The sequence below is a fragment of the Chamaea fasciata genome, unplaced genomic scaffold (genome assembly GCF_029207755.1).
Source record: "Chamaea fasciata isolate MVZ Bird 193981 ecotype frontalis unplaced genomic scaffold, bChaFas1.0.hap1 SCAF_1, whole genome shotgun sequence".
In the NCBI taxonomy this organism is placed as follows: Eukaryota; Metazoa; Chordata; class Aves; order Passeriformes; family Sylviidae; genus Chamaea; species Chamaea fasciata.
This window is the reverse complement of record NW_027094086.1, coordinates 50,429,077-50,441,508: the sequence shown is the minus strand read 5'-3', so window position 1 is coordinate 50,441,508 and position 12,432 is coordinate 50,429,077. Positions and strand designations below refer to the sequence as shown.

General features: G+C 45.7%; 1 protein-coding gene across 1 annotated transcript in view; it reads right to left on the bottom strand.

The window, feature by feature from the left end:
• The window catches only part of LOC136290212 (uncharacterized), a 76,839-nt gene extending 67,626 nt beyond the window's left edge, over positions 1-9,213 (bottom strand). Inside the window, exons 1-3 of the mRNA XM_066184623.1 lie at positions 9,164-9,213; positions 8,231-8,351; positions 5,186-5,300 (exon numbers count right to left, since the gene is read on the bottom strand). Of these exons, the coding sequence (XP_066040720.1) occupies positions 5,186-5,300; positions 8,231-8,351; positions 9,164-9,213 (286 nt within the window). The remainder of the gene's footprint in view (positions 1-5,185; positions 5,301-8,230; positions 8,352-9,163) is intronic.
• Positions 9,214-12,432: the final 3,219 nt, after the last annotated feature.

The following is a 12,432-nucleotide window of genomic DNA, read 5'->3' as shown; positions in this document are numbered from 1 at the left end:
CATTTGTGAATAACATACTGATGAAACAAGTCTTAACTGCTGCAAGCAAGACAGCCTGCTAGATTACGTGTGTAAGGTATAGTGTAGTGGGACTGAATGACATAAATAATTCATAGAAGAAGTTGTGGCTTTCACTAAAATAATACATATATGGAGAAGTATATTAATTTTATTCTTTAAGGATTTAACATATTCTCTAGTCTGCATACAAGTAACACTCAGAAGTCAGCAAACGTATGACCCTTCCTGCATTGCTAATATCCCTAATATCCTTGTGTACAAGTCATCTGCTCTTTATACTCTCTTTTCAGTTGTCTCACTAGAGTGATGACCACAAGAAATAACCATTCAGTCTCACCCATAAACCTAACATTATTTACAGGTAGGGTTTGGCTGCGTAGCTTGAAATATTTTTATGCCTATTCTCCACATTAATATCCATGCTAGAAGTCATAATTAAAGCTAATTGCTGTTTTGTTGGGCCAAGACTCCACAGAGGACAGGCTGTATCCTTTGCTTAAGGCTTCATTGTCTTTCCACTTGAAAAATTAGGCCCTCAGTTATGAAAAGCTATTTTCCTCCACTCATATGATTAAGAATGATGCTACAGGTGTTAAAGAATTACTGAACTTAGACATAACCATTCTGCTGTTTTTGCAGTTGTGTGCATTTTATTTTAGTGTGTGGAGTTAATAAATTGCATAAAAGCAGTTAAATATGTCAACATATTTGTAGTTATTGAGTCTAGTTGATGCTATTCTGTATTTCTTAATGCATTACCTATTGTTTGCAGGATCTATCTTATCTTTCAGCTCATTCAAAGTCTTTTTTTTTTTTTAAGTAGGGCCCTCATGAATGTTAATAATCTTTTTTTTTACTGTAATAAGTAAGAAGTCTATTTGAGGTACTATTTTAATCATTAGTTTTGATCCTCTTAGTTAAAATTGAAAATTATATTAAAATCAGATTTCTTGTTGATACTTACCCAAGATAAACGTTACCTCACTAAGGAACTACCATCTTCTCTCTTTCAGTCACTGTGAAAGGGATGAACTGATTTTCTGGATTTTTTTAATGATATATGTACCACTTGTCTTGTGATAACTTTTGCAGCTGTTATGAAGTTTAACCCCTCCTCTCCAGAATTTGAAATCCGTGGTCTAATGAGGGATAATAGTGTGGTCTGAAAACACATGTAAGTTCATTATACAGCTCTGCTTGAAGCGTTTTTTTTATTTTTTGCATATAACATGCCCTGCAGATTATGAATCTTAAGTATGTGCAATGATTCTTTAGCAATCAATCCATGATCCATGCTGCTAAATCACATACAATAATCTAAGTAGTTTTAACAGTAACTGTCACAGTAACTGTAGGTGTCATTGAGGAATGACATAGCCATAATATAAAGGCTGTAAGGAAGCACCTTTACAAATTTTCTGATCCTCAGAATGTTTTCAGTTCACTTATCATCTTTACTTTTTCAACTGTAAAAGACAGAGCTTTAAAAGAAAATAGTGAAAAGGTAACTACACAAGCATGCTCTGCTTAATGTCTTCTTAGGCTTCTGGCAGCTCACATCCAAACAAACCCAGCCTTACCTACAGCTGGACCTGGCTCTCCACATCCATCCTAGCCCACCTATGTCAGCAGATGCAGTGCCTATCTGGCTGGAGGCTGTCCTATGAGGGCCACACAGCGGGAGATGTGGCCAGAGATTGTGAGAGGGGGAGCACAGTCTTGGCAGAGCAGGGCAAGCCCCACAAATCACAGCACCTGCCTTGGAACTAGCTCTCATTCCCAACTATAGCAAAGTGAGATTATAAACACCTAATACCTAATACATTGTCAATAAAAACAAAAAAAAAGGAAGAAAGAAAAGAGAGAGAAGAAAAAAACCCACAAGAATCCAAGGGAATCTGCAGCTTGCAAATGTTTGTAAGATTTCAATCTGTAGACTCATCCCAAACTCCTGAGGATCTGAATCCTTCTACCTCTCCTCCCCTCTCCCTACGTGTCAAAGCTTACCTCTCACTTCTGAGAGCTATGTACCCTTCCCAACTCAGACCTTGGCACAAACCAGGTGCACGCGAAGACAAAAATGGGAGAGCTGCCATGCTGTGCTTTAGGTATGAGTCCTTAGCATTGCAATGGGGTGGTGAGAGGCAGTGGCCTACAGTGGATATGCCAAATAATATTCCAAATAAGTATTCATCTGTCTTTAACTATGAGGCACCTGTTCATTCAGAGGATTAAGGCATATGTTTGTATCCCCCTGCGTTGCTAGACTTCTTCTGTGAGTGTTGGCACAGAAATGCAGGCTAGAATTTTCACCTTCAGATTGGAGCTATTTTTGTTGTATCAGTGAAAAAGCCCAAATTACAAACAGCCAGCTAAGAGTACAGAAGCATAATTTCCAGCATCAAATTAAAAAAGGTTTAGTCAGACATGACAAAAAGCATTTTATGTGAGCTTCATGCACATATCAGAAGAAAGGATGGATTTTCAACAAACTGAAAAGGGACACATTAAAAGCAAACGTAATGAGGCTTTGCTGCTCTGGTACTGCATAGCATCCTGAAGGGATTTTTCATGTCACTGGGGTAGAGAGCAGTGCTTCTCTTGAAGCATTTCCCTAGACAGCCTCAGGAAATCAAGCTGTGACACACATCTGGATAGCTCTGTACACAAATGGCATTGCATTTAGAGATGGAGTTGGCACAGAAAAAACCACAGTCCATGCACCATTACGCATTTCTGAAAATTCTCAGTTCAACAAGAACCGTAAGTAGACTGAACAGCTTTGTCAGCAAGTGAATATTTTTCCATGCCACAGACCTTTAGACAAAAAAAAACCTTACCTGGAGAACCACCTACAGGATAGCTGGATGATATTTTGCCACTTTGCAAAAGATGTCAAATCACAATTCTTCAAAAAAGTGCAATAGGAAATGTGAAACATAGTAGCATGACATGATCCACTGTTTGCATTAAAATAATAGGTGTGGAGGATTAATACATTCAGAGAAATCAGAACAGCTTAAAAATTCATCAGACTGGAAGTATTTAAGCAGCTGAAAGGGTTATTCATACAAATTAGATGTTGCTTTACTGTTTATCCCTAAAGGAAGAAAGGTTTCATAACTTTATGGGAGAAGCTGAATTGCTCCAAGGCTGCAATACACATCTTTTTCAGTCTGTTTTGTGAGCGGAGGTCTAATTGACAACAGGGTTGGACTCCAGCCTGCTTTATGGAAGACTGATTTAAGTGCTGTAGGTTATATGGTGTTGCAGTTAGATAAGGCTGCTCCTTGCAGGAAGCAAAAGTTCACGGAGTTCAGCGGTTACTTCAAGTTGACATTGTTTTACAAATTGGGGAAAATCTGTTTGTTAAAATAGAAATATTTTTTCCACTGAAACACAGATAGTTAGAAGCTGTCTTCCTGTTTGTGAGATCTTTTTCTGGGCTTTTCAGGGTTGGAAAGAAAAAAAAGTCATTTGTTCTTGGCTACCTTTCTGGGGCCACACACATACTCTGCCTGTCTGGTTGCCTGCTTGGTTTGTGCTTCTTTCTACCCACAAGCTAATGCAAAGCTTCAACCAAATCAATGCCCCATTTCCCGGTTTTGCAACCAATTTCCAGCAAAATCCCTCTAGCCGCATGGCAGAGCTTTCAATCCAGCCTTCCTATATTGTGTTGCACCTTGGGCGGTGGCTTGTCTTGTTTCAATTACCACTAAATAAATGAGACTTTAATTCCTCCTTCATTTCATCTAAAAGAAAGACGACCAGCATGCCCTTCCATTTCAGTGTGGTCTGGGATTGTCCAGACTTCACATTTGAAGGCAGCCACCAGTTTTGTCCAAAAACACAATATGCCTCCTGCATATTTACGTCAACCAGACCAAGGACAGATGTTTCTCTGGTTTTACTGCACTTTTGGCCTGGACTGATGAGCCATTATAAGGCAGAATGGCCAATCTGCAATACTGCCATCTCCTTCACTTTGACACAGCTTTCTGATTGAAAATCATCTAGTTTGTTTTAATTCGAAACACGGGAGTGTATGTGTTCCATCTCAAACTTTGAACACAAGTATTTTCATTCGAAACTAAAGAATATACATACTTGGCAAGACTAACTGGGAGATCCATGTGGACTTATTTAATTTTTCAGATTAACTCAGAAATAAATTTGATGGCAATGGATGAAAAAAAAAAGCTCTTTATTTTACAAGCATAATATGGTTTTAATATGCTGGCATGTTGTTAATGATGCGTAACATATTTCCGTTCATCAAAGTCAGAAAATGGAATTGCAGTGGAGCCATTTGCTGTTTTCTCATTGAGAAGTAGGAAGAATGTGCTCTGTGTGGTGTCTGAATTACTCACAGAATCACAGAGTGGCTGAGGTTGGAAAGGACCTCTGGAGGTCACCTTGTCCAACCCGCCTGCTCAAGCAGGGACACCTACAGCAGATTGCCCAAGGCCCTGTCCAGATGGCTTTTAAATATTTTCAAGGAGGGAGACTCCACAACTTCTCTGGGCAACCTGAGCCAGTGTTTGACTGCCATCACTGTAAAAAATATGGGGGTTTTGTGTTCAGATGGAATTCTTTGTGATTTAATTTGTGCCAGCTGCCTCTTGTCCTGGCACTGAGAATCACTGAAGATATCCTGTCTGTCTCATCTTTGTTCCTTCCCATCAGGTATTGACATACATATGTAAGACGCCCTTTCTCTTCACCAGACTGAGCAACCCCAGCTCTCTGAGCCTCTCCTGCCACTTCAAAAACTCAGATGCATAAATGATCTTTAGGGCCATTAGCTGGACCTCTCTACAGTACGTCAGTATCTTTCCTATATTGGGGACCCCAGAGCTGGACCCAGCACTCCAACTGTGGCCTCACCAGTGCTGACCAGAGGGGAAGGATCACTGTCCCTGGCCTGCTGGCTACACTCCTTGTCATGCAGCCCAAGGTGCACTGACCATCTTTGCAGCAAGGGCCAGCTGCTGCAGTGAAGGTCACATTGCTGGCTGCTCACATACATCAGAACCTCCAGGCCCATCAGAACCCCCCGGTTGATCCAGCTGACCAACCCCCAGCCTGCACTGGTGCTTGGGTTGATCCTCTCTAGTTACAAGACTTTGCAATTTCTTCATATTGAGGTGCATGAACTTCTTACCTGCCCATTTCTCCAGCCTGTCAAGGTCCTTCTGGATGGCCACACAACCTTTTGGTGTATCTGCTACTCCTCCCAATTTTGTCTCATCTGCAAAGTTGTATTCTGTCCCATCATCCTAATCATTAATGGAGAGGTTACCAGGTGCTGGCCCCCAACACTGAGCCCTTGTGTGCTTGGGACTTGTCCTCAACTGGACCTACTGCCATTGACCACAACACTCCGGACCTGGTCATTCAGACAGTTTTCAGTCCACCTCACTGTCCTTTTACCTAATGTATATATTGACCCTTATTTGTAAGGGTCTTACAGGAAATAATGTCAAATGCCTTTCTTACCTTGAAATGTTTCAGGGTAAACAATGTCCATTGCTCTCCTTTCATCCACTGAGCAGGTCACCTCATTGCAGAAGCCTGTCAGTCCACTTAAAATGTCAAATAATGTATTTCTTGCTATTCCTTTTAGGGGTCAAGCTACAGAGGCTGAAAAAGCAGCATTTCATGACATTATGACAAGACCATAATTCACAATAGTTTATTTAAAGTCTTTTCTGTACAATTTGATAGATATGCACTACAGATGGTTATTATTATAAAATTAATTGAAATTATTCCCTAAATAATGAAGCAATCAATAAATAAAAGCTCAGAAGACATAGAAATGGCTTTTTCATTTGCAATTTTAAAACAAAAAAATGACATTATCTTATCAGCAGTGAAAAATTGCTCTCCTGACATGGGCAAAGAATGAGGCTAAAGTAAATTCTTTTCACTGAATGAAAATATGGTGTGGGTTGAATTTAAAATTTTAAACAGCATGATGTGGACATGCAATTATAGTCATAGCTAGCTATAAACGACCAGTTAGTTCATCTGGTCAAGTCCCCTGCCAATGCTAAATTGAATTTCGCATGCAGTTTTTATTTCTTTAGGCAGTTTGGACACCTTCAGTAAATGTGATAAATACAATTTTAAATAAAAGTTATTTTGTGGTGTCTCAGAAGCCTGGAGAGTAAAAGACACAGAAAGAGAGAGAAAGAGAAGTATCACTTCAAACTACTCACTGTTGATACATCAGGTTAGTCTCATTTCAGCTTTACAAGAAAAAGCTGACAAGCTTTAAAGGAGGCCTCACTGCACAAAGAAATCGATGGCAAAGTGCACATTGATTTCAATAAATCTCTTTCAGTCACCAAACTGTATATTAGCTGGGGAAGGGATGCTCTTCCTGTCTTTTTGTCTTTAAACATCATGTGCACTGATGATGGTATAAAAATAAAGCTGGTCATAGCTCTAATCTCAGGTAATAATGGTCTCCAACTTGAAAGCAATCCTCAGGGACTGGCAAATAGTAACAAACACTGCCCCTGTCCCTCTAACAAACCCCAATTTAAAATGACCAGGCAGGGACAAAGCTGCTTCTGTGGTGTAGAGTTTCCTTTACTAGAAATGGAGCATTTGAACAAGGGCTCTTGGATTTTGCTGTAAGCAGGTGAGTTGTCACACCAGGATATTTTTCAGGAACATATTGCCATGGCACAGCAGTGAGGATCAGTGCCATGGTGGAAGGTCTGCAGGATGCCCCTGGGATGGCCCAGAGGATGCCAATAGCCCGTGTGCTGGCTGATGTGGCAGTGATGGTGGGGATGCAGGTGTTTTCTTTCTGCAAAGAAAACACCATCTGCATGGTGTATTACTATAGCATCCATTGCCACTTTTATGTGAACCTAAACTTAACTGCAAATCTGCACCTCTGGCCTAACCCTCAGAGCACAGACCTCAGGAAAATGTTGGACTTCTCCTTCAGTATATGAAGTTCAGTTGCCACCAGCCCCTCTCCCACCACTTGATCTCCTGGAAGTGTGTTAATAAGCAGTGGCAGATGAAGCATTATTAATTGTGTTCATTTAAAGTAAAAAACCCACCACTGCCACACCAGTAATACAGAGGGCCCATAAAAGTTTGGATATATGAGGCCAGACCACACTAGGAACTGCTGAAATATGTGGAAATAATGATGCTCTCTGGTGTAAATGGCTCTTTGGAGTGATGCTGCAAATTCTTCCCTTCATTCATCACCCTGTGCTCACAGGCTCTGTGCTCTTCTGATCCAGCCCCCTGGGACAACCTGCGTTCATGTCATGGTCAGAGATGAACATCCTCTCTGAAGCAAGGTTTCAACTTTTTATCACCTATTACCACAAGTTGTCATGTCAGGTTACTGTAAATCAGATTAACATTCTTCTAATGCAGACTTTGCAGGGAATACTTGGCAGGCGAGTTTCAGAAAGGGGTGCTTAGGATGGTAATTTTAGTAAGGAGAGACTCCTATGAAATGTGCTAAAAGCATTAACTACAATATAAGAAGAAAAAAAAAGGCTTAGAGCTGGTACATCCTATTAAGTAACGATGTAACAAATGTATGTAAGCCACCTCCTGAAACGTGGCTTTGGAAATAGGAGCAGAAAGCACCAGAGGAGGGTCAGCGTGATTTATTTCTGTTTTACCTGCCCCAGAACACCCTCATTTCCTGATGAATACAATGACTTGGCACAACTTGAAGCCCAGCAAGTCAGATTTCTCTCAGCAGACATCCTGATCACTCCGATAGATATTTTAGGAACTCGCCATTAGTTCCTTTAATTAATGCCTCTCCGACAGGGACTGGCGCGGCCTTTTCCCACATCAGCGGAACAAAACACTCTTCAGCCATTTTGTCCCAGGGCTGGGCAATTGCTTACGAATTACCTGAAGCCAGGTCCCCCAAATCCCCAGGTACCTGCTGCCACCCTGGCAATGCACCAGCTTCCCCCAGGCACCTTCCCAAACACAGCACTCGCTTTACAGCACTTGTTCTACACACGTGGCTCCTTCCTAGAGTCCACCACGACCTTAGCAGGGATAAGAAACCCCTTATATTGTGGGGTGCACTGTCAGTCCATTCCACAAACACTAGTGGAAATCTGTGTGGCATGACAAAGCCACTTCCCTGCTCACAGCCTCACAGCTTGCCTCACAGCTGTGCTCCTGCTGGACAGCCTGGCCTCACCATTCCCAGCTGGAGCCGTGTCTCCGCCGACATCACTGGATTCCTGCTGATGCATCGGCCAGGGTCGTGTCCCAACTCACTCACCTCGTCCTGTACACCTCTGGCATAACAATTTGCAAAGCTGTAAAAGTCAATAGCTGTACAGAGATCCACAGTTTAAAAACAATAACAACATAAAAAACCCCCCAAACAAACAAAAAAACAAAACCAAAACAAAAACAACCAAAAAACCCAAAAATGCAGGCGCCCAGGAAATCTGCTTGCCACGCAACTCCCTTCAATAGCAGGATGTTCTTGCTGAGTCGACCTAAGTATAACTTATCACAGAAAATTATCTCATGTGCTGAACAAAAATTTCCCCATTGGAACTTCAACCTTTGCCACTGACAGCTGGCACACCGTGCCTCGCCTCCCAGGGAGCTCTGCCCCACGGTATCCTTTGAACTCTTAAGACTACATGTGATGGATCTCAGCAATTATTTGCACTGTGGGCAAACTTCAGGCAGAGGTGCCAGTAGGGGCTGCTGGCCGCACGCCAAGGGACGGCACAGCCCTTCCTACCGGGGCTTTGCACCGCGGCCTTTGGGACACAGCCCTCCCTGCCCTGTCGCTTGCCTCCGGGAAGGGAGACGGCCTTCCCTGCTGCCGAGCAGAGGGATTTGCTGGGCACTACGTAGCCAGCAAGCTTTCTAAATGCAGCAATTCTGGCTGCCTCCCACAGGGGATAAGTCAGCCTCGGCGTGATTTACAGACCTTGGCAGGGTCAGGTATAATCTTGGTGTTAATGACTTAGGCATGACACCCAAAGCTCCTGGTCTGGGAACAGTCTTCCGCTTGTCTGGGAGGACATCTCAATACCATTTTGCCAAAGACAAGTCAGCTGAGGGTGGTTCTGGTTCTTCCTCAGTCTGCTGTGATCCAGGAAATTCTCACTTTTGTATGGCTATTCCCATCACCTTCAAATGTGGCTGAAAATTTCTCATCCTGAGACAGCTGTGTTCCCAGGAACTGCAACCTCACTTCCCCCAGAATTTCAGAGTGGTTGCTCCCAAATCTAAGGGGGAAATTCCACTATTTGGAAACTGCTTTTCCAAACTACCCCCAGTGCAACTGCACTCTTGTTTCTGTCCCACAGCTTGCAAATGCTGTCCTTCTGTGTGTCTAGAGTGCACTTGTGAAGGGGTTACCTATAATTTAAATAGAAAAACAAAACAACCCAAAAAAGCCAGAGATTGCTGCGGGCTGTTGAGGGAAGCAGGCTAAAAGGATGAGATGCTCACGGTTTTTTGCGGGCAGCGTTGCTCAGGAAGCCCCCGGAAAGTCCAACCAGCCCTATCCTCTAGCTGCTGCACAAAAGTTTGTGGTTTCCCTGGATCTGTCACGGACTACTCACCCTGTGACATCCAGCCTGAGCTGCCGCTGCCTGCTCGGAGCATTAGTGACCATGTTCAGATGGTTCGGACCGGGCGGCAGCGTCCGCATCAAAGCCTCTCTCAGCGCCTGCTGCGGCAACGAGCTCCGCGTAAGCCCAACAGCACGAAACATTGGCATAAAGTAACCTCACGGACCCGCTTTTAGTATTTTTCCTCTTCCCCCAGAAAAGAAAAAAAAAAAAAAAAAAACAAACAAAAAACCCCCCAAAAAACAACAACAAAAAAAAACCAACCCAAACCAACCAACCAGGGGCCGTGGTAGGGTGGCAAGAGGGGCTGATGCCTCGCACGACTCCTCACCTGCCCGCCCGTCACCTCGGCGGGCAGGAGGGTCCCGCAGCGCGCTGCCCACCGCCGCCCCCGCGGGCGCTCCGGGCGGGCGGGCGGAGGCGGGGCGGCGGCGGCTCCAATGGGGAGGAGGGGGGCGGGCCGAGCCGTGCGGTGCCGAGCCAAACCGAGCCGTGCCGGCTGCCGGAGTCTGACGGGCGCTGCAGGTGGGAGCCCCGCTCCGCGACGGCGTGTAACTTCGCCGGGCTGGGGCTGTCCGCGCCAGCCTTCTTAGCGGAGAGAGGCAGGAGCCGCGTCCCTCCCGCAGCGGAGTCGGCGAACACCTCCCGGGACAGGCTCAGGTGAGGAGTCCCCTCTCCCCTCGCTTCGCCGGCCGCCCTTGCCGCCGCCCTGGCTTGGCTGCAGTCAGCGGGGCCCGGGGGTGGCGATGCGCAGCGGGATCGCCGAGCTGTCCTTGGCTTGAGGTCAGCGGGGAGGGCCGAGGGGTGTGCGCTGCCCCCGCGCATCGCTCCGCGCCGCTGCGCGGAGAAGGAGGGCTGGGGCTGCGGCGCGCGGGCATCTCTTCGCCTGTTTCCCTTCCCTTCTCCTTGTTTTTCGTTTTGGCTGTCCCGTGCCCCCACTCGTCCCCGCTGTGGGTCGTTTCGGGCGTCCCCGGGCAGGGTTTGCCCCCGCTCCGGTGGCGGGGCGGACTTGCTGCCCGCGGTGCGGCGCGGGATGCGCGGTGCCAGGCGGTGCGGTGCGGGAGTGCCGCAGGCGGTGTATGGCTCCTGCCGGACCCTGTCCCTAAGCCGCCCTTCCCTCCTTTCTGCCCTCCGCGGAGTGCAGCATCTCCCGCGGAAGATCCGCCCGGGGGCTGGGACGCGGCGGCGCCCGCAAAGTTCCGGGCGGTGCGCGGCGGGGCTGGGCTGCGGGGGCGCGGAGGGGCTGCGCAAGCCGGAGCGCGGCCGGGGAGCATCCGCTGGTAAGCCCTGTCGGTGCTGATGGGGTGCTAAAACCCCTTTTTGGGGCTTGGGGCCAGTCCTGATGAAGCCGCAAGGTTTTGCGGGCGGCGGGGTCGGTGCTGCTTTGGCGTTAAAAATGTGTAATAGTGGATATTAATGAGATGTTCCCCACCTCCCTTTCCCCCTTTTCCCTACCTTTTCGGATGTTTAAATAACCTCCAAACTATTCAGCTGGCGACATTTACATTTCTGTAGTAACAGCAATTCATTAGAAAAGTGATCCCGGCCGGAAAATGGAAAGTAGTAGTAATGGAGCCCCGGGGGTGATTGCAGATAGCGCCGAGGCACCGTAGCCCCCCCCCGCTCCCGGCAGTGGACAGCGGCGTGGGGGAGCCGGGGGCGTTTGGGAGCCTGTGGGAATGCGGGGGGCTGGGAGCGCAGGGTGCAATGCAGAACTGGAAGCACCGAAACTCTGCATTTTGTGCATAGTTCAGTGCTGGGTGGCCATTTTTCTAATCTTTTTCCTGTCAGGCTGTTGGGCCCCCAAAATGTTCATATGGGACTTGAAAAAATACCCCCTCAGGCTCCCCCACCCTTTTGTTAGGGCTGCTTCGATGCCAGATACTTGTATTTTTGTATTCCAAACGAGGGATCCTTCCTCAAGCTTTAAACCACGTTAAGATGTAGCTAACCATTTGTGAGGAGGATTTTTCCCCCCCTTCTCTCTAGAGTTTGCATGTTCCTCTGTTACTTCCAGGGCAGGATTTAGTCCCTAGTATGATGGCTGAAATGGTGGCACGCGATTCAGTGTGCTGCCAGATGCTTACCTTCTTTCAGAGTTTGGGATAGGCTCAGGCAGTATTAAAAGCTTGCTAAGAGGATACTGTTATATGGTTTCCTCCATTTTTGGGATCTGTTAGAAGCAATCTAAAAATACTGGATCATCATTCCTCACACTTTTAACTACAAGACTTTCAAAGAACTGTTCTTCGATATGCACCTTCTATTCTTCCCCCCCCCCCCCCTTTTTTAACCTTGTAAATTTTCAGTCCTGGTACTTAATAGGGAGCTACTCTTGTATCCTTGTTGTAACTTGAAGGCATCCCTATTGATTCTGAATTGAACAATTTTTAGCTCAAAAATCAAATCCTCATTATTACACAGAGTTGGATATTTCAACTTGCTGAAGAGATATTCCCTAATGTTCCTAGAAGCACCCAACCTTTGCCAAGTGCCATAAATGTGTGCAGCTTCTACAAACTTGTCGAGAAAATGCCCCCATTTTTTTTTTAATTGAGAAACAGGTTATCACTATCTCAGTACTACTTCTGTCCTTCCTGCAGCAGCATTTATTTCAGCATATGAAGTTTCTTGAAGTCCCTTGCTCGAAATATTGGTTGCACATTACTGCCCAGAACTAGCTTAGGAAGGCACTTTACTATCTCATGCAACCTTATCTGCCATTCCACAACTTCATAACAAACCCATTGGAACATGAAACGACCTTGGAAAGGTATCTTTCAATCTGACACAAAGCATT